Source organism: Laetiporus sulphureus, assembly GCF_001632365.1.
Source record: "Laetiporus sulphureus 93-53 unplaced genomic scaffold LAESUscaffold_39, whole genome shotgun sequence".
Lineage (NCBI taxonomy): Eukaryota > Fungi > Basidiomycota > Agaricomycetes > Polyporales > Laetiporaceae > Laetiporus > Laetiporus sulphureus.
The window spans coordinates 146040-168880 of NW_024468548.1; the positions used below are offsets into that span (position 1 = coordinate 146040).

The 22841-nt window shown below is 49.4% G+C and overlaps 8 protein-coding genes across 8 annotated transcripts; 5 read left to right on the top strand and 3 right to left on the bottom strand.

The window, feature by feature from the left end:
• Positions 1 to 2419: 2419 nt before the first annotated feature.
• LAESUDRAFT_729086 (uncharacterized protein) lies at positions 2420 to 3523 on the top strand. Its single transcript, XM_040909570.1, has 4 exons — positions 2420 to 2467; positions 2524 to 2729; positions 2789 to 2911; positions 2971 to 3523. The coding sequence occupies exons 2-4, from the start codon at positions 2712 to 2714 to the stop codon at positions 3115 to 3117; spliced, it is 288 nt and encodes a 95-aa protein (XP_040761250.1). The 5' UTR covers positions 2420 to 2467; positions 2524 to 2711; the 3' UTR covers positions 3118 to 3523.
• Positions 3524 to 4482: 959 nt separating this feature from the next.
• On the top strand, positions 4483 to 6419 carry LAESUDRAFT_729089 (alpha/beta-hydrolase). Its single transcript, XM_040909571.1, has 8 exons — positions 4483 to 4761; positions 4826 to 4951; positions 5013 to 5122; positions 5177 to 5265; positions 5318 to 5343; positions 5405 to 5534; positions 5591 to 6059; positions 6119 to 6419. Exons 1-7 carry the CDS (start codon positions 4562 to 4564, stop codon positions 5948 to 5950), a joined length of 1041 nt encoding a protein of 346 aa, XP_040761251.1. The 5' UTR covers positions 4483 to 4561; the 3' UTR covers positions 5951 to 6059; positions 6119 to 6419.
• Positions 6025 to 6479, bottom strand: LAESUDRAFT_334655 (uncharacterized protein). Its single transcript, XM_040902067.1, has 2 exons — positions 6119 to 6479; positions 6025 to 6059 (listed from the first exon to the last, which is right to left on the bottom strand). The coding sequence occupies exon 1, from the start codon at positions 6419 to 6421 to the stop codon at positions 6158 to 6160; it is 264 nt and encodes an 87-aa protein (XP_040761252.1). The 5' UTR covers positions 6422 to 6479; the 3' UTR covers positions 6025 to 6059; positions 6119 to 6157.
• A 124-nt stretch (positions 6480 to 6603) lies between these two features.
• LAESUDRAFT_659591 (P-loop containing nucleoside triphosphate hydrolase protein) lies at positions 6604 to 11605 on the top strand (the record flags this gene model as incomplete). The annotated part of the gene is made up of 30 exons (XM_040904817.1): positions 6604 to 6807; positions 6870 to 6878; positions 7012 to 7106; positions 7157 to 7189; positions 7246 to 7464; positions 7525 to 7617; positions 7676 to 7929; positions 7982 to 8148; positions 8203 to 8268; positions 8321 to 8392; positions 8446 to 8488; positions 8543 to 8580; positions 8636 to 8682; positions 8738 to 8815; positions 8851 to 8903; positions 8963 to 9042; positions 9089 to 9268; positions 9322 to 9342; positions 9392 to 9472; positions 9571 to 9732; positions 9783 to 10063; positions 10142 to 10322; positions 10373 to 10399; positions 10447 to 10520; positions 10573 to 10652; positions 10712 to 10746; positions 10855 to 11117; positions 11167 to 11228; positions 11281 to 11349; positions 11403 to 11605. 30 exons carry the CDS (start codon positions 6604 to 6606, stop codon positions 11603 to 11605), a joined length of 3270 nt encoding a protein of 1089 aa, XP_040761253.1.
• Positions 11606 to 11667: 62 nt separating this feature from the next.
• Positions 11668 to 14961, bottom strand: LAESUDRAFT_659517 (kinase-like protein; the record flags this gene model as incomplete). The annotated part of the gene is made up of 15 exons (XM_040904813.1): positions 11668 to 12171; positions 12198 to 12511; positions 12569 to 12671; positions 12726 to 12791; positions 12846 to 12929; positions 12987 to 13076; positions 13125 to 13171; positions 13227 to 13431; positions 13494 to 13732; positions 13786 to 13971; positions 14021 to 14153; positions 14209 to 14316; positions 14379 to 14509; positions 14567 to 14606; positions 14656 to 14961. The coding sequence occupies 15 exons, from the start codon at positions 14959 to 14961 to the stop codon at positions 11668 to 11670; spliced, it is 2556 nt and encodes an 851-aa protein (XP_040761254.1).
• A 229-nt stretch (positions 14962 to 15190) lies between these two features.
• Positions 15191 to 16598, top strand: LAESUDRAFT_704493 (uncharacterized protein; the record flags this gene model as incomplete). The annotated part of the gene is made up of 7 exons (XM_040906554.1): positions 15191 to 15439; positions 15533 to 15620; positions 15682 to 15802; positions 15896 to 16003; positions 16069 to 16148; positions 16216 to 16366; positions 16428 to 16598. Exons 1-7 carry the CDS (start codon positions 15418 to 15420, stop codon positions 16596 to 16598), a joined length of 741 nt encoding a protein of 246 aa, XP_040761255.1. The 5' UTR covers positions 15191 to 15417.
• Positions 16599 to 18564: 1966 nt separating this feature from the next.
• On the bottom strand, positions 18565 to 19895 carry LAESUDRAFT_729101 (uncharacterized protein). Its single transcript, XM_040909572.1, has 7 exons — positions 19582 to 19895; positions 19518 to 19529; positions 19349 to 19460; positions 19123 to 19292; positions 18948 to 19072; positions 18728 to 18886; positions 18565 to 18669 (listed from the first exon to the last, which is right to left on the bottom strand). The coding sequence occupies exons 1-7, from the start codon at positions 19771 to 19773 to the stop codon at positions 18645 to 18647; spliced, it is 795 nt and encodes a 264-aa protein (XP_040761256.1). The 5' UTR covers positions 19774 to 19895; the 3' UTR covers positions 18565 to 18644.
• Positions 19896 to 20212: 317 nt separating this feature from the next.
• Positions 20213 to 21589, top strand: LAESUDRAFT_814613 (3-hydroxyisobutyrate dehydrogenase). The gene is made up of 3 exons (XM_040914607.1): positions 20213 to 20482; positions 20546 to 21152; positions 21203 to 21589. The coding sequence occupies exons 1-3, from the start codon at positions 20232 to 20234 to the stop codon at positions 21368 to 21370; spliced, it is 1026 nt and encodes a 341-aa protein (XP_040761257.1). The 5' UTR covers positions 20213 to 20231; the 3' UTR covers positions 21371 to 21589.
• The last annotated feature ends 1252 nt before the right edge of the window (positions 21590 to 22841 follow it).

A 22841-nucleotide genomic window follows, 5' to 3' on the forward strand; every position in this document is an offset into this window, starting at 1 on the left:
TGAGGGAATATGTAGGCCACATAGTGCTCTATAGCACATTATAGCTGCTTATAGTATATTTAAGTTCCAGATGTGTCGCTGGCATTGGAGTTTCATCGATGTTTTTTTTTATTACATGTTTGTGGAATAAATTCTCATTTGTGTATGGAAGAAAGTGTTTGAGTTGACAAATGTTTTCTATGAAGGATGACATTTGCCTGACCCCCATGATGGTCCAATTACCCGTACTATTAGTAAAACAATCATGTCCACCTCGTCCTGATGTAACAATCCAGTTGCCACCCATCCGAGAAATATATAGAGCTGCCAAGAGTAGATACTAGCCCACTGCTTTGATCATAAACAGTATGACTTCACCAATTGCAAAGTTGCCAATGCAAGAGTTGCGAGTATCACAGTATCTGCCCATAGCCATGTGCTGCTTCAATTACAACAGAACAGAAAAGAAACTTCTAGCTGAAACAATGCAGAGAATCAAGTTGAGGCTCAAAGATAAGCCCTCCAAGTTCTAAGCATAATCACAGATAGCTCAGTTATAGGGCTCTGGAATAGGGGGTGTTGTTCCTATTGCAAATAGTAATGTCCAAGGCTGGGCTTTCAAGCCTGAGCTGGGCCAAGCTGAGCCCGGCTGAGCCACCAAAAGCTGAGCCCAAGCCCTCTCAGAGCCTGTATGCGGGCCCAGCTTCCAATTGGGGAAAGCCCGCACCTGGGGCTCTGAGCCCGGGCTTTCAGCCACAGCAATGTAGACACTTCTCCGTGAGGTAAGAGTCACGTGACATTAAAAAAAGGGTCTTCAAGGTGGGTTTTGGTCGCTCACGGTCCCCTCATTGGTACCCAGTGTGTGCTCATGAGACAACCCTCATGCTGCCTGATGGTGGGATGATCTGGCATGATTTGAAGATCATTTCATGCAAATTATTTATGTATCTACCCTCAGAATTGAACTACAAACATCAGGAGAGTTGTTGCAACAAGTCTGGGGCTTAGGTCAGGCTGAGCCTGAGCTGAACCCGAGCTCTGGCAGAGGGCCCGGCTTGCGATTCTGGCGAGCCTGAGCCCACTGAAGCTGAGCCCAAGCCTGGGCTTTCAGGCCGAGCTGGGCCCTGGACATCACTAATTGCAAATCAGAGGACCTTTCCATTAGTGACTTCAGTGATTATGTGTCCAAACATCATGATGTCCTTCCCATGATAGTGGCAAGAAGGTACAAAAGCCTTTCATTGGGTTGCGGGATGGGGGACCATTGATGTACCCCATCTGCTGCTTGGAATGATGTTTGCCTAGATAATTTCTTCCCATGAACTCACAGAAGATGGTGTAAGCAACACTTTTGCACTGCTTCCCATCACATCTGCTATACCCACTAACTGCACTCATGGATATCTACAAATCTATGAAAGAGACAACCTTATGTAGGTAAGGTTGTCTATACTCCATCTACACCGTGACTGTAAAGCTTGATTCAAAGTTTGAGTGGATCCAATAGGTTTGACTATGCATTCAAGCTGCCCATTGTAAGCTCACAACTTGAAATATTATCTGTCGCTGTCTCTTGACCAATTCATAATGATAAGCGGTATTTAATTCATGATGGATGAATCAGAAATTAGATGACTCTGTCTGAAAATCACACAAATGACCATCCATATTTCAGGGAGTAGACAGTCATGCAACATTTTATCTATTCAACATGTTGCTGCCTGCTTCTTATTGCAATTAGATCCAGATACATGCGTATTCCATCACGCTTTCTTCCAATTTCGCTGTGAGTGCGAAAAGCACAGCAGTTGACGCCCACGTACTAACGATCATACTCATATACCCGTGAACCCATGTTCTCAAAGGATCAGTAAATATTCTCTGTCGGCATTCCTCGTAATGGAGAGAGATACTTGGAAACCTATGCCAGTGTTTCGCATGTTAAACCTTCGGAGTGCTTTCTGCACTTTACCGTAAGAGTAGCTGGTCAGACATAAAGGACCCGGAACTTGAAAGTTGGTCCTCTCAGCTCCGTGTATTTTTGCAGCCCCCAGGTGACATGGCTCTTGCTTCAAGTTCCTCCCTAGGCCACATCAAGAAAACTCAAATATTGCTTTTTAGCCCCCTTTAGAGCTTTTTTCGGTACAAAAAAGGTATTAAGCCCGAAAAGCATGGGGATCTCCTGGTTCTGCGCTTATTTTATCCTTTTTCTTGGAAAAGTCACACAGAAAGCGCCGGAAAGGTCACGAGATATTCTGTATAAAGACATTGCCGACTTCGGCTGCTTCTGATGCAGCTGGCGGATCAATGCCTTTTCACCATCCTTTCCGCTCCTTTTCGAGAAAAAGGTGCAATTTCAGGAGATCCTCATGCTTTTTGGACATTTTCTCTCCTTAATCCTCAAAAAAGGTGACAAAGCGAGGAAAAAGGTAAAGTTGGAGTTTTCCTGATGCATGCGCTTATATATGGACTTCATCCACCTTCTGAGGTATGCATTCCAATCAATTTCAAGAAAGTTCGTTCCATCCAACAACATCGTGACAGGCATTATGCTGGCGGGAGTCTGTTCCATGCCCATTGTATAAGTCACGGTCAGATTACATCGTCACGAGCCTAGAAGAGTACCGCGTCGACGGACAGCAAGGAATTCTCCTGTCCGCCACAATGGAAGGAAGAGTTGGCGGACTAGGGACCGTTACATACACATTACTGGGGAGGACATTCGCCAGAAGATGTCGGTCAGAATCAGCGTAAGGGTTCAATAATCCATCGAATTTTACGTGCTGGACTAGTGGCTGATCTCGATTAGTGGCCAGGTTATGCTTTCAAGTCCAAGCAGGTTATCATCAGGGATTCGTCAAAAAATAATAATCCCATTTTGATCAGCAAGCTGGCGAGAATTATCGGATTCGAAGTCAAATGCTACATCGATGTCAGTGTTTTTTTACCACTCGTCATGTATGCGGCTTTCAACTTCAGTAACTCTACCAGGTACATCGGGCTATCGACGGCGTCGACGCTAACTGGCTACTATACCCTAAGGGTGGCATTAAGTTCGAGCATATCATTCTCACGAAGATCATACGGGTCGCTAAAGGAAGTTTCCAACCGATTTTAGACGTGGTAAGATATTACTGAGGCGACCGGTGTGCAGACACCTCTCGGGATAGTTTATTTGCTCATTCGTGCTGGACAGCGCCACAGAGGGCCGGGAAACATGAAGCTGTGCAATTCTTCGCATACTTGACGTGCAACTTCTGTGTCTGAGTGTTGTGGTCCTCCGTGTCATTGGCCGGCGGGCTTGCATCCGATACAGAAGGTGTTATGACCAATATGACTGGCCTTCTTTTTGTACTCGAGCGCATTTCGCATTCGCTTTCTATGCCTCACGATTTCTCGATACTAATGCATGTCACTGTACTACTCACTGTATATTTTGTGACCGCCATCGTTGATAATCAGTTCCTCCTTTGCTGTACTACACCACATTGTCCCCGGTGATGAAGGGGGTTTGTACGGGGTTTCTGATCAATATGCATCCAATCCGGACATCGAACTACTAGTGGTCGGAGTCGATCGGGATCCAATCTTCGTGATGCGCGGACAAGAACCCACAACCGCCGTCGGTCTACATATAGATCCTCGAGGGAAAGGCGAGACTCAGAAGACCTTAAGTCCTTGAGATCAGATCTGCTGACAGCATTGACGACCATACAGATGCGAACGCACGACATCCGCATGCCTTGCCGAATGATACTGTACACGAGGTGTAATATAATTGGAATGGCGCCTTTGAGAGGCCGCGATATATTGTGACGGTAACCCGATGGCCATTTCCGTAGTCCTTCTCGACGTAAGCGACGATGGGTCGTTTCCAAACAAGAGGGACCATTGCATCTGCAGTATAGCGAGTCAGAGAGATAAGCACATTGGTGCGAATCGTAGTAGGAATACGCAACACATTGTAAGAATTGATGAGGTGCTATTCCAGGGACCAGACGTTCCCATACCCAGGGCATGACGGCAGTTAAGCGTACGTCACGCAGGGAGCATTATGTACGACGGAAAAACAAGTCTCACGGACGCACAGGTTACCAGAAGCCAGACAGATTTTTTGACGGTACTTTGAGATTGTAATGCGTGTTCGTTACACATCCATTGACGGATATGCCGTCAGCCCTTTACAACGCCAACGATATCTTGCGCCTATAAAAGGGAAGTATTAGATAATCAAAGAACCATGTGCACTGCAGGCGTCGTGTCTGACGATCCATGGACGACACAGGAAGAGCGTTACCATATAGCTGTCGGCAGGCCTCGCGAAGCGCCAGCGTGTAGGTGCCTACGCGGCCGAAGTGTGCATTTGCTTCTGGTATTTAGCTTTACTTAACTGTAATTAACTGCCTTTACAGTTGCTTTATTAGAGATGTTTCAAAGTCATACTGTTGAATGCATTTTGCAAATATTCGCAATGGGAATAAATGCCTTCAAGGCATGGGTCACCTCAATTCGCAGTACGCTGCAGTTGCCTTCACCAGTCCATCCCCAAATTTCTCTTTCAGCCTTCGAATGAACTTATATCATGAGTAATAACGTCATTCTGATGCCTCCGGACGTGGATGTCCAGCAGATACCGACCATTTTCGATCCTACCACTTGCGTGCGGAAAGGATTATGCCCTGTTACACAGATCAGGAAGCAAGGAGAGGATCCTCTACAGAGCCACTCGCTATACTTCGAGCAGCATGGGACGGGTTCAGAGAAGATTCTCTTCATCATGGGGTAAGAGTCGTGCGAGTCCTCCCGGATCGACAGACCACATCGGCTCACAAACGCGAGTACACAGCCTGAATAGCACCTCTTTCTCATGGTTTCCTCAAGTTGATTATTTTGGACGTGAACCGGGCTATTCAATTCTCGTGTTCGATAATAGAGGAGTGGGCAATAGTGGAGTTCCGAAAGGACCATATTCGTGAGCCCATAGTTTAATCGCGCGTTAATTGTGCGGTTGTGTTATGGTCGTAATAAAACAGGACGAGCTCAATGGCAGAAGATGTCATTGTTCTGCTCGACTATGTAGGATGGACCGCAAAGCATGACCTTCACGTCGTCGGCATCTCTCTCGGAGGAATGATTGCCTTAGGTGAGGATACCACACTTATACACCGAGCAAGCTATTCACTTCTAATATTCGTAGAGCTGGCATCCAGAATACCGGACCGGGTTGTATCGCTAACCCTTGCTGTGACACGGGCGAAGCGGTCCCCATGGACGGCTCTGCCTTCCGTGAGTATCGCTGGTTTTGTTCGCAGCGCTACCTAATATTGACATAGATTAGGTGAAAGGTATGACAACGCTTGCAAGGTGTGCCATCATTGTGGACAGCACTGTATGTACTAATACCCAAATCGTGATGGATGTCCAGGTTGCTAGCTATAACAGATCCCGAAGCGAAGATACCGCTAGTCCTTGACATGGTGTTCCCCCAATCATGGCTGAATGCACCAGCAGAAGGCGATCCAGAGGATCGGACAAATCGCGAGGTGCAGACAATGGCAAGTTATCCCTCACGAATCATGTCCTCTGCCTGCTTACCCTGAACTCTGGTCAGGAATATCGCAGGCGCTTCGAAGTGACACGTCCACAAAACCCCATTGGAGCGCTCTCGCAGATGGTTGCTGGCCTGACGCACAGCGTGTCACCCGAGCGGCTCAGCAAGATATCTGCTTCAGTTCCGAAGGTGCTCATTGTGACCGGGGACGATGACCATCTCGTCGATCCCAGCAATAGTAGATACATGAAGGAGCATATGCCTGAGGCCGAGTTGGTCGAGTGGGAAGGCGTCGGACATGCTCTGCAGGTGCAGTGCAAGGATAGATTTAACCAGCTTCTGGAGAGGATTATACGAGAGGGAAGAGAGAGGCTGGCGAAGGTGTCTCCAGAAGTGACGAGTGCGACTCCTGCTAGCTGAATGTTTCATGGAATTACATAGAGTTCTGGGATGAGGACAATTTATGATGTATGTTGGGACGCCCCGTAGATTGGCTTCGATATTGCACCGATGCACACCGCGTGCATGACTGAAAATGTTCCAGTTCTCATTCAATAAATCTCATCAAAAAGCTTTTAGCTTTCCCACCTGCGGCTCGGATATGCGAACGGCAATGCACTGTGCGACTCATTGCTCCCTCACCACTTTCAGCAGCTCCCGCTTGACCTCCGGCTTCACGCCTTTAAACGTCGCCCTTGTGAGCTCTGGTTCAATACGAATGTTTGATGGGTAGCTATCGCCTGCCGCGGCCTGCCTCTCCAACAGAATCTGGATGAGAGTTGGCTGCTTGACGTCGGAGCGCATGGGTTCAGGGACAGTCCGGACGGCTTGTTTGGGCGGAAGTGAGCTTCGAGGTATCACTCTAACTAGGCGGGAAAATGTAGGCCGCATTCTGAGCGAACTTTCAGCGTCAGTGGAAGTGTGCAGCCGAGACGCGCTCTGAAAAGCTGAAGGACCTATCAGCGTGACATGTGACACTTTTACAAGGCGCGTCCGTAGGCGTCTGTCCGTCACGCTTACTGTCACGCTTCGATCTCTAGACATTGAACAAGCTCTGGCTTCCATGTCATACAATGGTACGCAAAGATGCCGACAGTACAAATACCAGCACTACCAAGAAACGGAAAACGCAATCGGCTGCGGCAGGCAGCGCCGTTGCGGGCGAAGGAGCGACGAGCGAACCTGTACTTAAGAAACCCCGTGCAACTAGGGCAGCCAAAGGGAAGGCGAAGGCTGCACCGCTGGAGACGTCGCATTGGCCGGACTACTTTGACTCTGTTCGTAAGCCCTCGTATATGCGCCTGGCAGGACACTTACCTGTTTACTGAACATCGCACAGCTGTTTAAAGTGGGTAAAGGAGACAGAAAGAAGATCAATCTGCACGATGACACTCGTTCTTCCCACTCATGTCATATAGATATTCAAGGTGCGCATACATAAGGTGCTCCTGATACGCTTGCTTACGTATTCGGTGTGAAAGGCTTTGAACACCGTTCTTGCATTTTGCTCTTCGCGGAAGAACTTTGCGATAACATTCCCGGTAGTGCGCCAGTCCGTAGAGGCGCTACTCAAGCAGTAGGTGGCTTCGCCCACACTACTGTGATCTAACGCTCAACTTCTCTCAGGCCGCTAGACCTGGCCAAGGTCGCCGAATTGAAGTGAGCACAGCCCTCTTCCGCTTTCGGCCGTTCCATGAATGCAGCATCCTATACAGAGCACTTTTACCGGATGTAATCAGATTCGCATACATCCCGAGGGCAGAATTACGCATACATAGTGACTCGCAACGTCGTGATCGTTCCCCTGATTACTCTGCCTTCGATGTCCATACGGCGTCTGGCTCGTCGGTTTATCAAGAGTCAGATGAAGATGAGCACGTCCTCGTCCTCGACTTCGTCCAGAATTCTCGGGGAAAGAAAAGTACAAACCCTGGGTTCGTCTCATGTAAATCACTGCGATTGTCTCACGTTCTGATGCGTACATCCCGTCCCAGATTCATTTATGCACTCCCACCAGCGTTGACACCAGAAGCCACGAAGAAGGTGGTTAACAAGCGCAACGAACGCTTCATCCAAGCAGTTAATGAGTAATCATCAAACATGCATTTCACCGATAGAACATGATGAACCTGATGTACCTCCCAGGCTTTTGGAGGCCATTTCGAAGCACGAAGATCCGGTGGCGCTGCTACAGGAAGCAGCCCGCGATCATATCCCCGTCGATCCATCTTCCAGGGCAAATACCGCACAATTACAATTGAAGGCGGGACCGAGAACTGTTCCGGAACCCGCGGATCGCCCAACCATCGATTCAATCATTGAAGAAATTCAGAAACAGGAGTGGTACCAGGAACAGATCGCCCATAGGAGGACCGTGGAAGCTAGGGATGGGATTGTCGGTAAACTGGAACGCTTGCCGCCGTCACGGACATCGTCTGACTCATTCATTAGCCGATCTGGAGCCACCACTTTCAGAAACGGTCTTTGAAGCATTGCAGAGCTCACGAAAGATCGCCTCTTTGTATACTCACCAGGTGGCCGCAATAACGGCGCTCTCTCGAGGCCGCAATGTGATTGTGTCGACTAGCACTGCGTCTGGCAAAAGTGTAATCTACCAAGTATTTGTTTAAGGATCTCTGGGCAAGATGTTCTCATTAAGAATCCTTTATCAGGTTCCTGTATTGAGATATCTTGAGGAGGACCCTAGCTCCACTGCCATGTTCATATACCCTACAAAGGTTAGTGGCGTTTCAGCGACAACCTCATAGCGCAATACTCAGTGTCTTGCAGGCTCTAGCACAGGACCAGAAGCTAGCTCTGGAGCAACTTCTGTACTCATGTCCTGGGCTGGGACATGTCAAAGTATGTATCATGTCATGCTGTTCAATTCGACATGTGATTGACCATATACGCAGGTATTCACTTACGATGGTGATACCCCACAAGAACAACGCGCTGGTATGTCATCACCGAACATATCTTTGATGGCGAGATGCTATTTTTTTGTTCCAGGCATTCGCGAGTTGGCTTCAGTGATTTTCACTAATTTCGTATGTTCTCAAATGATAGTAAACGCGACTTGTTCTTATATATTCTGTGAAACAGGATATGATGCATGCGTCAATTTTGCCGCATGAAGACCTGTGGCGACGGTTTGTGCTCCTCCCGGGGTAGATAAATGCGTATCCCTTGACATCCGTTGTATAGGTTCTTGAAGAACTTGAAGATAGTAGCGGTAGACGAATTACATTATTATTCCGATGTCTTCGGAAGGCGAGTCTATCTGTACCAACGCATGACGTCGAACTGACGATGAGCAGTCATGTTGCACAGGTCATGAGACGCTTTCGTAGAGTCTGCGCTGCTGTTGGCAGTGCGAATCTTGAACATATTTTTGGGGCTACCGTTCCTAACTCATCATGTATGATCTAGATCGCAGATGTCGTTTCGTGTCCTGCAGTGCAACTATCAGCCATCCGAAGCAACATATGGAGAACATTTTCGGCATTGAGGTCGGTCAAACGTCACCATCGCATTACTTGTGTTAATTTGCAACAGGATGTGGAAGAGATCACAGAGGACGGGGCGCCTTCTGGACGAAAGGACTACCTCGTGTGGAATCCCCCGCTCATAGATCCTATGGACGAGAGTTTAGGCAGACGTGGCTCCATGTCGGAGGCGACGAGATTGATGCGTTTTCTAATGGCAAGGGGCGTTCGTGTGATCCTCTTCTGCAAGGTCCGTCCTGCTTTAGATGTGCGCGCCAGCCTTGTATCTGATGACCGTATCAGATCCGGAAGTCTTGTGAGCTGGTAGGTCTTGTCAGATAACGCAGAGTTCCTGCCTCATAGAGGATTTTAGGCAATGAAGATGCTGAGAGCGGAACTCACTGCTGACGGTCGTCATGATATCTTGCGAAGGGTGATGGCGTATCGAGGAGGTGTGTAGTCGTGACTTGCTGTACGGATCCTTCTTTAAACCTTTCTTCAGGTTATTCGCAGCAAGTGAGTTTTGGTCTATGCTGGTAGCGTCCCTCCTAGTTAACATGCTCTTTGCAGGATCGTCGCAGGATCGAGAGGGAAGCTTTCTCTGGAAATCTGTTGGGCATCGTAGCAACCAATGCCCTAGAGCTTGGCGTGGACATCGGTGTACTCGATGCCGTAATCATGTTGGGTTTTCCCATTGGTGGAATCGCCAGCTTCGTAAGCAGTACCTGCGAATTTTTCCATGGATCCGGCCTGACGCGTCACAGCGTCAACAAGCCGGTAGAGCTGGAAGACGTGCGCGAGATGCGCTCGCGGTCTTTGTAGCCGATTCCTTCCCAATTGACCAGCACTACGTAAACAATCCAGACGAACTATTCGACAAGCTGACGAACGACCTTGTCCTTGACCTCGAGAGTAAGGTCCTATTGGAGGCCCATCTTCAATGCGCCGCGCACGAGATGCCTTTGATGCTTGACGATGAACAGTACTTCGGACCAACGATGAAGGAGCTCTGTGAGACGCGTCTTGTCAAAGATAAGGAAGGGTGGTGAGTATTCGTGGTTCTTAATTCCGAATATTAGTCGGTCAAGTATTGTGTGTTTTCTCTAATCATTGCACATTGCAGGTATCACACGCATTCCAAGTTCCTTCCCTTCCCAGCTAAACATATCAGCCTTCGAGGAGGCGAAGAAGAGAAATACAGTGTAGTGGACGTCACGAAAGTTGAAAAGCCTGGAGGTTCCGCTTACATATTGGAAGAAATAGAGCTGTCCAGAGCGCTTTTTGAGATCTATGAAGGAGCTATTGTGGGTTCTAGAGATGTTTTTATGAGATCCTTTCGCTCATCCTGGACCAGTTTATACATCAGGGTTTGACATTCATCGTAAGTACAACGTCATAGCATAGAACTGATGCTGACGAACATTTCAGGTGAAAGAAGTTAGTCATGACTCGAAGATAGCCAAGCTCATTCGGTCCGACGTCAATTGGATCACTGAACCAAGGTCAGTTTTGTGCATGAGAGCCTTCGTAATACTTTGTCTATAAGGAGCTCAGAGATTTTACGAACGTGGACGCGGCTCAAACTTATCGCATTCGAGAGATACGAAGATCGCCCTTTTATGCTTACTACGGACGTCAGTCAATCGAACTGTTCCTCCTTTCACGAAATATTGACATAGCTTCTTCTCCACAGGCGTTGAATTGAAGACTGTTGTTTTTGGTACGTTGGTCTGTTTGACGTGCAAATATGAATGAACAGTAATTCTTGTCATCAAGGCTATTTTAAAGTCAGGTATGAATGTTGTTTGTACGCCTCTTTGTGCTTTGACGAATGAGGTTTTCAGAAACAAAGCCATCATCGATGCCGTTGATCTCGACACTCCACCGTGGGAACGCCAGAGCACAGGACTATGGATGGACGTTCCCAAATCTACTCTTGAGCTTATGCGGGATTCCGGCATCAACCCAGCGGAGGCGATTCATGCTGCTGAACATGCGTTCTTGAACCGGTTCGCTCTAGCAAATGACCTAAAGACCGAATGTAAAGTCGCCGAAAAGGAATATAAGGTTGCAACCTCTCAAAGGAAACGCCCAGCGCGGTATGGACCGACCCATCTACAAAGCATCCCACTCTGACCACTGCTCTAGTCTCATATTCTATGAACCGACAGGCAAGAACGGTGGCATTGCTACGACCGCTTTCGACCACGGTAGGCCATAAGAATTCGTTGACATACACAGCAAGTGCTGATAATTTGCTAGTCTCGGACATATTGCATGATGCTCTTCGAACTGTCGAAGCATGCGAATGCGAGGAAGGGTGCGCACGGTGTAAGTCAATGACAGTCTTGAGCAACATCATCGGCTATAACCATGACGTGTAGGTATCGATAGTCCGTCGTGCAATGAAGGCAACCTGGTATCCTCAAAGACGGGCGCTTTGCTCGTCCTCAAGGCCATCCTTGGAAGGCCCATCGATGTCGACCTCATCCCAGAATACCCTCCAGAGGTCAACGCGTCCCACAACACCGTCGTCGAGGCAACCGCAGTGCGGGCTGTAGAAGGCGTAGAGGTCGAGAAGGCTTGAGGCACTGGGCGAGCTAACCCTGCCTTGATGCTGCCTATCGAACAGCGATCAAATTACGCGGGTCATGCCAGTGGATCAAAATCGCCCCAATCATCCTTTGACAATTGCTTTGTTGCAATCGTACCCGACCAGGACGGTTGTGGAGGCTTTGACGGTATCAGTGGAGCACCTATGCCCGGAGATGACGCAAACAAAGGCGGCGTTGACATGGTTAGTGAATGTTGCGCTGGCGGGAGCGAAATGGTATAGTTGGGTGCTAGTGGAGGGTTCGCAGGCGTTGAAAAGGGAATAGCGGGCTGCAACGAGGGTATCGGGTTCGACGTAGATACTGATTGTCTTGCCTGTATTGGCACATTCTGTGTACCTGTTGGTTGTGCGAAGGAAGCCGCATTGTAAGAGGACGCGGGAACTGGTATCGCACCGAGCCCTTTGCTCGGTCGATTGAAATTGCTTCCTGTGGAGTTCGACTGCATCGCGTTAGCTCTTGGAGTTGAAGGCAGAGATTGTGTCTGCGTGGACAAAGGCTGCACGGGTGGCGAAACCATCGGACTCTGCATAACCGGTGTCTACACGTTATGTCATGATCAGTGACACTTTCACTTTTTGGTTGTGCACGCACCGGTGGGTCATTTGTGAAGATGCTACCCCATACATCGTCCTCCCAATTCTGTGAGCTATCTATGACGGTGTCCGCCTTGACCGTCGCAACCGCGCCATTGCTCACAAGCGTCTCAAAATCGACAGCACCACCGAGGCTGACCATGCCCGACGCTCCGTTGACGGTGATCTCCGAACGATCCTCTATGCGTTGTGAATCCCGAAGATACTGGTCGTGCTCTCGTTCAACGCGATCGCCTAGCTTGCGAATGACCTCCATGAATCGCTTGAATTGAGAGACCGTCAACACTGTTACAATAAGTCCTTCAGATTCACGATACTGTAGGCAGAAGATTTCAAACGCACGAGGACCCATGGACATCGCCCATAGTTGGGGCAGCACCAATGTAGCGACGGCTTCTCGATCTACCTTCATTCCCGTTGCCTCCTGCACAGCCAATGTTGCCATCTACGAACAGAATAATCTCAGATGCACGAGATTCAAACGTTTGACTAGACCTACAGTGACCGCGGGCTCTTTGGTACGGATCTTGGAAAGGAGAGGTACAAGTTTCTGTGTGAGACTCGTCTACAACAGGCTAGTTCAGTTCATTGTACGGAGCCGAAATGGGACGGTACAGACTTGATCCAAGTTCTTGACCATCGCAAGGAAGGTTCTCAGCGTAGCCACCTTTACTGAGAGTACACGGGTCTTCGTGAAGACGAGCTGGAGATCCCAAGTTAGTGGACGACTCAAGTCGTCAGTCGAAATGGGAATACGAACAGCAACGCGAGGGAATAGTACTCCTTGAACCTCAGCGTAGTCTATGCTCTCGCACAGGTCAGGAACAGCTTTCAACGCGCGTTCTTGCACCTGAAAGCAGTCAATCTCAAGCTTGAGCGGACGCATACAGTCACCTACGATAGCATGTTCCGACTCCAGCGCATTATAAACCAGCGGCAACACATCTAACACAACAAAGTTTTAAGTGACACAAGCCAAACAGAACATCAAATCACTCACCTTCGCGAAACACAGGTTTCTCTGTCTTGTCTTGCAGCATCTGCAGATTATCGAGTAGAGTAATCATATTCTGCGGTGGTTCCTTGATCGCAAAAAGGGGTTTGAGGCTAGGGAGCACTAGGCTCGCAAATTGGCTCGATGATAGGATTTGAGAGATGGCGAAGATATTGGGCAGTATGTATGGCAGTAGTTGTGTGTCCTTCATCTGATAAATTAACGGACATTAATGAACACCGCGATTGACATTCATATCAAATCCATACTTACCTCTTCCAATAGAGAAGGTAATATCTTCCTTATCCGGAGTCCTTCTGAGAACTTACGCAGAACTACGGTAAGCCCTTTCATAAAGGATACCTTCTCTTCGCGAGACTTAGCGGCGAAGTTGGAGCGATCAAGGAAATTGAGGGTTGAGATCGGCAATGACGAGAAAAACGAATGCGATGGAAGTGAGCTCGGGGAAGGTCTGTTATGCGGATGTCGCGTGATGAGCGAGCTGAGAAGGACTGCCATCCATCTAATTAGTTGAATGTTCGTCCACTTCGATCGAGAAACCCACCTCGTAGGTCGGGATCAAGCCGTTCCAACCTGGGGAGTGGTTTGCCGGCATTGTCGCGCAGGGCACTGATACTCCCATGGTTTTTGAATGGCGGATTGCCCTTGCAATGTACCGCATACATGAGACATCCGAGCGAGTACATGTCAGAAGCAGGGTCCAGGACCTCATCTAGTGCATACTCTGGTGCTGCAGACGAAGTTCAGTAGTAATGCAACTTCTATGACAGCTTGCGCACCCATATAATCAAAAGATCGCTGAGTGTAAGGGGACACTCGGCCATCGAAGGTAGGGAATTCCCATCGCGTCGGCCCGCCGCCTGGTGCTGACAGAGGAATAGTTAAACCAAGACCGGAAATCTTCCAATCACCCTGTATATGCGCATGTTTACAAGACTGGACGCGTGTAGGTGAACCTGATACATACGGAACTGTTGATCAAAACAGCCTCAGGCGTCACATTAGTGTGTATCGTCCGTGCAGAGCTGTGCAGGAACGCCAGACCCTTGCAAACTTGCAGGATGCCCTTTTGTATCTGATGGTGAGCGTACGTTAGCTCACAAGATGCTCGTAGATCGCACGACAGCATGTACCGACTTCAACTTCGTCTAGCTCGACTAAGGGCGTATACTGGAACGACCCTGGGATGGAGAGGTGTAGTGATGACAGCACTGGCTCTGTGGCGAATATGAGCTCATTGCGAGTTTCTTCAAGTGGCTCGACCATTTCTGCATTCAGTGAAAGTATGAGCACAAGACCCATGTTATTGCAAGGCCGAAGCATACCCAGAATACACGGGTGCCTTAGGCGACTCAGCGCAGAGGCCTACGCAATGTTGATGAGATATACCCATTACAACGGGAGGTTTATTTACCTCCGCTTTCAGCACCTCAATGGTCCTCTCTTTCGACACAGGGCCCATTCTCTCCATCTCCTGGCTCCGCTTGTCGGCACTCCAGACGGAGACACGCTTGTGTGTGACCTTGTGTGTAGCGGACTGCACGCGCCATGGACCGACATTGAATGGAGGAGCATGAGTGGTCGCAGTTGGTACGTTCGACGACGATCCAGACGGAGCTGGCGTGGAAGTCCTACTATTGGTGATCGAATTCCCGCCGCCGACGTTGTATGATTGGGAGATATTGGTGCGCGCAAAGAAAGACGTCGCTGCAGCAAACATCGTAAGATGAGTCGTGAGTCGTGTATCTCGCTGAGCAGCAGCACACAGAGTCTATAGTACAAAATCTCGGCGAGGACGAGCTGCGGCCAGTGCTCTGCGCTGCAGAACTGCCACTTGCCACTTGGCACGTTGCGTATGCACGTGACCCTGAGTGTATGCATGATCGGGCGGTGGCTGAGGCTGTTGGTACTGAGTCTTGACTCGGGATATTCCACTTTCATCGTATCGACATCCATTCAGCTCATACGGCTGAAATGTCTTAGCTACTGCTTATCAGATGAAAGCTTCTCCTGCATGGCATCCTCAAAGATCTTGCATGCAAAGCTGCCTTGCAGTCGGCAGAGCCTGTCCCGTCCGTTCTCACCTTTCATCTGAATCGCGGCCTGGACGCCCATCAACCTGAGATGCCAGCAATCCGCTCGCGGAGAATATCTTCGGCACCATCGGCAAGCTGCCATGTCATGCACTGTCGGAAGAGGTGGGGAAGGTCCAACAATCGGGCATTCGTTCTGTTTTGATCTCAAATCGCATGCGTTTTTCTTCAAACTCGCCTTGATCGGTCCATCTGTAGGCACCATTTGCTGGACGGTACAATTGATCCCACAAATCTGGAAAAGCTGGCGTACCAAGTCTATCGAAGGCCTCTCGGAATACCTCCCGTAAATTCCATTCATTTTTTGCTACTAGTCATGTCTAAAATGGACGCATATTGCTCGATAGACTCTTCTGGGGAGTAGCGAGTGCACCTCTAGGCGTGTATGCCATTGTGCAGGACCTTAACATCCCATTAATTCTGCAACCTCAACTATTTGGTGCTCTATGCTTCGCTCCATGGCTCCAGGTATGCACCCATCCTCACGTCCACCTCGTTATGACACGCCCTTTGTCAATCAAATGATTCAGAACATGCTGTATGATCAAATCCACTCCACAGTGCCAATACTATGGCCGCAAGCGCTCCTTGAGAACTTGCTTATTACTATATGCCGCCTGTACGATAACGATGGTCGGCTTCGAGTTGGGTATGGTCTATGCTGTGAGGGTCAGCATCGTTCGTTCCGACTGGACTCCTAAAAATGTGCATCTGACAATGATTTCATCTGGCAGCCTTCCTATAGAAAGGGAAATACGCGCGGAGTTGAGTTCTTCGGCATCCTGAGCTCCATTATGATCTCTCTTGCTCTTCTGTACGTCCATATTTCCTGAGAGAAGTATGAAAGGATGGTTCAGTTTGTAGCCCAACCACTACCGCAGGCCCCAATACTACGAGATATACCAACTACGGGAAGTCATAGGAATTTCAATACCCTTCATGACCATCGACATGCTAGGCGAGGTCTTCAGCAATCTTTCTCTTGCATTCAAATCGAGTTTCGACGTTGTCGCTGGTGTTACATATTCCATCGTTGCGGCATGTCTTTTCGTTACGCGGTTCGCCGCAGTTGCTTTTGCTTTTGCTGTTGCAGGTATTCACATGGCTGCAGGTTATGGACGGCTTAATCATTCTCCTGGCGCTCATTTTGAATCCTCTTGCGCGCAGACGTGCAGCCTTAAACGTTTCAAATGGCGAGCATGACGAGCAACCTAACTCTGCGGGCGTTGATTTGGCATCATGCACTACTGCGTATGTTCCCTGAGGTCGTAGATGCCTATACTGAGAAAACTTAGATAGAAGCTGGTTATCTTGCTCTTAACTCATGTGTGATAATTCCTTGCATTAGAGCATGCTTGTTTACTATGTGTAAGATCACACGCACACAAAACATGCTATCATAGACGCATGTGGTATTCTGCTCGTCCGCACTCCCAGGCAAGCATGGACACCAGCACGATATTGGCAGTGAGCATCTGCCATAGCTGTCGTTGGTTTGTCGAACGCAACAGAGGTGGGGATCCACCTTCACAGCCGTACCAATTTCCAGGTGACTCAAAGTGAATCATACTAGAGCAATTGCTGTTGCCGCATGCGTAACGCTAGTATGGAGTCAATAACGTCGGATAAAGCATATTCTCTGTACCAAAAACAAAACTGCACTAATAAACTCCAACGGAAGAACGAAATGTGGAAAAGCGAAGAGGCTGAATAACCCAACGGCTAAGTTAGGCCTCCGCCTCGCCTGTCTCAGCGACGTCAGCGTTTAAATGATCAGGCCATATGACCTCGGCCACTGCGAATACGTGAGTGGATTGTTTCATAAGGAGTCTGTGTGCTTACTTCCGTTCTCGTCGACTTCGACAGCGGGATTCAAACGGTACAGGACCTCTCTCATCTCCTCGGGAGTTCCATTCTGCGGGGAGAAAAGATATCGTTTGCATTGTTGGGGCTGATGTCTTACTACGTACCGTAGTTTGTTTCAACGGGATATTAGCGTCCTCGTCGCTGAACAGGTATAATTTTGCATCGGGCCGACGCTGAACGATAGAAAGGGTTATGGCTCCAGAGTCCAGAGTGCCAGAGTCCGCTTTGTAGTCGCACCTCGTACACATAATATTCGAGTACTTGCTCGAACGAAGCCATCTTTATTCTTTTGGTCAGGCAAAGCGAAAATTATGGGTATGATGTTCCTACGGGGTCGTCTAGGCCTCGAGCATTCGACTGTGCATCATCCTGGCAGCCATCCGAACCGATGATGCTGCCTGAGGCGTCTTCAGTGTCGTCAACGTTTGCGATGCCCTGGTTTACGAGGATAAGAGAAACTAACCATCTGTCGTCGAGAAATCAACCATTGCTGCAAGTGTGCGCTCACGGTAAGACTAAGGCTAAGTCCACTTGATGGGCCGAGGGGCCACTGCAGGGGGAGAAGAAGGCTTCTATACTAAGTGAAAGAGATAGGGGTCTCAATGTTGAGTTCGAATTCGATTGCATGCTACTGTTCTGAATTTCTGTTTTTCCAGATGCCCGAGATAGTATAGACTAGATCTGCATATCTCGATATTGTTCGGCTTGGAGAAAGAATGCATGATGCGACCAGCTCAAAACAAGAATGCTACATAACCGATTTCTCGACGACGACCTCGACAGATCGATATCGAGCCGGAGTAGCGCCTGTTACCCGACTGTGCCTTGCATTACATACAATACTTATAAGCACGAGTATTAGGGTCACCATTACTATACGAGCTCCGAGAATGGGCTGGAGACGTCTTGGCCATACCATGATCCATCATCGAAGTCGAACATGCTTATACAACATAGAGGCAAAAGCTTTCTGGTGACGTCTGCCATCATATATCTTACCCATGAAAAGGTAACCGCTCATGTAATTGTGGAAATACAACCATATAGCCACGCATGTCGCTCCAAGCACAAGTTAGGTAGGCATCAGATATCAGCAAGAAGCGCATAATTTACATGCTCACCACTTCGCTATCCATGGACCTACGTTCGGCGGTTGGGTACACGAGAATTTTCGGCGACTTTTGTATGATCACCATTTAAGCTAAAGCTAACATCCAACTAACAACGAGGTCCCGGCTTTACATCTTCCCGTCATCGTAAATCATGCGCCTCATCATGTGTCCACAACCACAACCGCGGACAGAACGTCGGAGATCGCTGAGATCGAACCGACCGATATCTTCGGCCAGCCGGAGCCCTTCACAGCCGTGGGGTGCGGGGCCGGCCCAATTGGATAGGGAGGATATCGGTCGTCTCAGAAGTGATCTATATATACGATATCATATTACAGCAACCTCATTTTTAACCATCTGCAAGATAATCTGTCATTTAAAGCCTGTTGTAAGGCGGCCAAAGGTTGAAATGTACCTTATTCGCATCAGGATCGCCGCCAAGATCACCACCGGTGCGATGATGTACGCGATCCATCGCACAACAAGGGGGCTATTCACCGCTGCCCAGTTGGACCACGCTCCACCAAGATGTGTTGTGAGTAACAATAGCAGGAAAAGTAGGTAACCCGAAAGTCTAAAGCAAGGTCAACATGAAGCATGACATCGGCACATGTCATGTACAGGGACAAGCGTACCGATGGTACTTCCATACTAGCTTTGCTCTATGATTCCCGCCAACGAGACGCCCATTGAACCAGACACTCCCGCCACCAAGAAGCACCTGAAGGAGGAGCCAGCCTACTGTGATGTATCCTAGTAGCTGCCACCGGGAGGTTAGCACGCATATATGCGGCCGAGTAGAGAACGTACGCCATGCCAAGTGGCAGCATGATGTGCTGATCCGATATGCTTATTCCACCATATTGCAAACGTTCCTAGAGTGATGGAAGGTAATCCGACAGCAAGCATGATCAGTTGATGACGGCGCAATCCTGCGAGCTTCGTCTTGGGCTGCATGGTCGGCTGAAGAGTCAAGATGCCTATTGAAAAGATGTCATAACAGCTTCTTACAAACGTTGCGACTTGAAGTACACACCATATGTGAAAGCTCCGAATGCCAAGCTTTGCAGCGTCGGATGCCAGAAGAACCACCCGAGACTCATTGGATTATTCAAAAAAACCATCACCCATGTCATTATCACCAACGCCTTGAACGATGTCGCATTTCAATCTGCAACAAGATAGCCATTCAGATAACGACCTACACCCGCGAAGAGCTGCATCCATTTCATTACTGTTTCCCTTGAACGTGGAGGACATGGCACTCACCACCGCCCCAATCAACGCCACAGTATCCCCCTCTCGCCCCTCGGCCCTTGTGTACTGTTCGTCTGAACCCATATTCGCCTCTTCCTCAGAACCCACGATCAGCGGTGCCGACTCGATGTCCTCGTGTTCTTCCTCGTCCCGATCTTCCTGCGCTTTCAGTGCCGGTGTCAATGGGATCGACTCGGAGTCCATGAGCGTGCCTGTCGCGTGCGATGCCTTCCGCAACTTCTCGTTGTGCACCGAGGACGTAGGTACCAGCAAGAGGTGAGAGCCATCCTGACGCCCGTCAATGCTAGCTGACGTTTAAAGACGAGTGGCGCCGCCAAGGTTATCAGGCTGTACGGTCACCGAGGGCCGACTGGCCTATACGTAATAGACTAATAGTCAGCAAATTACATAAGACACTGTTAATCGTTTGAGCGACAATCACATCGGGAGTTTTGTCATTTAATCCGGGAGAAAAGTACAGACAAAATTTGAATTGACCAATGAGATTCGCTACAATAGTACTTTTGTCCCGGATTAAATGACAAAACTCCCGATGTGAATCATTAACGCTAATTACCCCGGATCCACGGGCCGGATGCATCATGTGAACGGTCGAGCGTCCATATAGATCGACGTGCGCGTCGCTTTGCACGACATTCACCATGCGACCCACCGCCCGACTGTTCCAAGCGGTCACGTCGCCATCTCGCGCCCGGAGCGTGAGCTTCATCGGGCTCGGGCGCATGGGCTACGAGATGGCGTACAACCTCTTCTCCCACAAGTTCGCCGAGAGCAGCGGCAACGCACGATTCGTCATCTGCGACGCGCGATCGGCCGTCTCAGAGGGCTTCGTCTCCAAGTTCGTGAATCAGTTCCCCGGCGCGCATATATCCGTCGCGAACTCACCTGAAGAGTAAGTCCTTTGGCATACTCAGCTCCTTACGCGTTTGAAACTGGACGAGCGGTCGGTTGACAGAGCGGTGCTCGCTTCGCAGACGGTGATCACCATGTTGCCGTCCTCGCCGCACGTACGCAACGTCTACATCGAAGCAGGGGGTCTCCTACCCGCCCTACGCACATTGCCCAAGGAGGATGTGCAGGCCACCCTGTGCATCGACTCCACCACGCTGGACGTGGAGGTCGCACGGGAGGTCGCCTGTGATGTACACAAGGTCGGCGCAAACATGGTCGATGCGCCCGTCTCCGGAGGCGTTACAGGTGCGAAGGCCGGCACGCTCAGTTTCCTGGTCGGCGGCACGCAGACCGGGTTCGACCTCGCACGGCCGACGCTCGCCCACATGGGCCAGAAGATCATCTACTGTGGCTCTTCTGGTTCCGGACTGGCGGCGAAGATCTGCAATAATCTGGTACTTGGCGTGGAGCAGATCGTAGTGGCAGAGGCAATGTTGCTGGGCCAGAAGCTGGGGCTGGAGTCCAAAATATTGGCGGCGGTCATTAACAGTTCGACGGGGGCGTGCTGGGCGAGCTCGGTCAACAATCCTGTCCCGGGCGCTGTCCCGGACAGTTCCCCACCCAGCGAGAGGGACTTTGATGGTGGATTTGCGACGAGTCTCATGCTGAAGGTGCGTACATAGTTGTAATGTTTGAGCACATAAAACTGACATCATAATAGGACATGGGTTTGGCGAAGAACATTGCCATGTCCATCAAGAGCCCGTTGCCACTGGCATCGGCAGCGGAAGAGATCTACGCAGATGTCATTGAGGATGACCCAGAGCTGGCGAACAAGGATTTCTCGTCAGTATACAGATACCTGCGACTTGGCTCAAACCATAAGTGATGGGCGGTATATATTGAAATTAGGATATATTCGATGTAAATGTACGGTTTTGGGGTAAAGCAACGCTCAGTTGATACGGGTAACACCGGTGACTCACGTTCGCGAGAACGCTGGCCTGAATCTTTGCTCGCTGCTCCTTCTTGCTCTTGAACTCAGGTGTACTATAACCAAATACATTTGCAATGCGATGGAGGCCGTACACGTTGGCATGCTGTCCAGGGACCTGAAGATGAGACGTGTCCGAGAGAGAGGACGGCCGCCTCAGATCACAAAAGAAATCAAATGGCCACCGTGCCAACAACTCCGTGACGTCCAACTGTTTTCTCTCTTATGTATTGCCATGAACTGAGTTCCAAGTCTTGTAGCGTGCGTATGAAATCGTGAAACCGTGGATCGCATGCAGTTGTCCCAGTACGGTCAAGTCCTTCGAATATCCGTAAATGGTACCTGTCTAGCCAGAGTGGCACGTTATTTCACGCTCAAAATACTGTTAACAAGATACCGAACGGATGAGTGGCGAAGACATGCATAAAAGCCAGACATCTATTGATTTACACTAGCCCAGGTGATAAATAGTCTGAACCTTCAACACCGGCTCGACGCTCCCTCTCGTGACCTGCTTGACTTCACAAAGAAGGAGCCGGTCGATGGTAATGCCTTGACGACCTACACGCCACCGCTCGCCGACATCGTCAGATCCGTACCGGAAATGCTCGTTAATCTGGTAGAATCACAGTCAACAGCGGCTCTCATCAAGCGAGCTCCTAAGAAAAAACCTCGATAAACTTTTTGACGAGCTTCGCGGTTGTAAAGGCGAGCGTCCCTGCGGTTGTTGCCCTCGAGATACTAAACTGCTCGTTAAACGCCGCGTATCCACGCCTCGAGCTCGGGGTTGGCCACTGTCAATGCGAGAGTCGGCAACCACTTTTTTTTTGTCGCACAACGCGGACATCAGGTACGCACGTTTAGGCGCAACGACAACTTGCCGCCTCCCTTCTTCAAATCAGGGAATATCCGGTCCCTGAACAGCTCCTATGAACTGCATTCAGAGACGAGAAACTGCCTCGTAAGAACCGAACAGGGTTGTTCTGCAAACCACTAGTTTAAATAACATTCATACTTGACGAGAGCAACTTAGAAACATCGATGCCGCTCCAGCGCATCCTTGAGCCTTTCGGTCAGGCAACATCACGCCGAATGCGTCAGAGTTATCCATACTGACGAACCCATTGCTTTGTGATATCGATCACGAGGAAGAATCTCCCGCATGATGATACCTGCAGTCCAACAAACAGCCAATGAGCATGGCAGCTTGATTTGGCATGAGAACCCCAGTGCGCATTTGCTCATATAATCATGTTGCCTTGCAAATATTGCCGTTATGGTCCTCCTAGTTCAGACGACACGCGTACTGTTCGGCAAAATACGGTGCACTTCCCAGGACTCCTAGGCGGAGCGGTGCTACCGAAAT

What these genes read in the sequence shown, in the direction of transcription:
- LAESUDRAFT_729086 (XM_040909570.1), top strand. An exon ending in AAGTCAAATGCTACATCGAT is followed by an intron (nt 2,912 to 2,970) that starts GTCAGTGTTTTT and finishes TAACTCTACCAG; the next exon opens with GTACATCGGGCTATCGACGG.
- LAESUDRAFT_729089 (XM_040909571.1), top strand. Translation starts at nt 4,562, where the DNA reads ATGAGTAATAACGTCATTCTGATGCCTCCGGACGTGGATGTCCAGCAG. An exon ending in AAGATTCTCTTCATCATGGG is followed by an intron (nt 4,762 to 4,825) that starts GTAAGAGTCGTG and finishes GCGAGTACACAG; the next exon opens with CCTGAATAGCACCTCTTTCT. An exon ending in ATCGCGAGGTGCAGACAATG is followed by an intron (nt 5,535 to 5,590) that starts GCAAGTTATCCC and finishes AACTCTGGTCAG; the next exon opens with GAATATCGCAGGCGCTTCGA.
- LAESUDRAFT_334655 (XM_040902067.1), bottom strand. Translation starts at nt 6,421, where the DNA reads ATGCGGCCTACATTTTCCCGCCTAGTTAGAGTGATACCTCGAAGCTCA.
- LAESUDRAFT_729101 (XM_040909572.1), bottom strand. Translation starts at nt 19,773, where the DNA reads ATGGACTCCGAGTCGATCCCATTGACACCGGCACTGAAAGCGCAGGAA. An exon ending in ATTCGGAGCTTTCACATATG is followed by an intron (nt 19,293 to 19,348) that starts GTGTGTACTTCA and finishes TCTTTTCAATAG; the next exon opens with GCATCTTGACTCTTCAGCCG. An exon ending in CTAGTATGGAAGTACCATCG is followed by an intron (nt 18,887 to 18,947) that starts GTACGCTTGTCC and finishes ACCTTGCTTTAG; the next exon opens with ACTTTCGGGTTACCTACTTT.
- LAESUDRAFT_814613 (XM_040914607.1), top strand. Translation starts at nt 20,232, where the DNA reads ATGCGACCCACCGCCCGACTGTTCCAAGCGGTCACGTCGCCATCTCGC. An exon ending in GTCGCGAACTCACCTGAAGA is followed by an intron (nt 20,483 to 20,545) that starts GTAAGTCCTTTG and finishes GTCGGTTGACAG; the next exon opens with AGCGGTGCTCGCTTCGCAGA. An exon ending in CGACGAGTCTCATGCTGAAG is followed by an intron (nt 21,153 to 21,202) that starts GTGCGTACATAG and finishes ACATCATAATAG; the next exon opens with GACATGGGTTTGGCGAAGAA.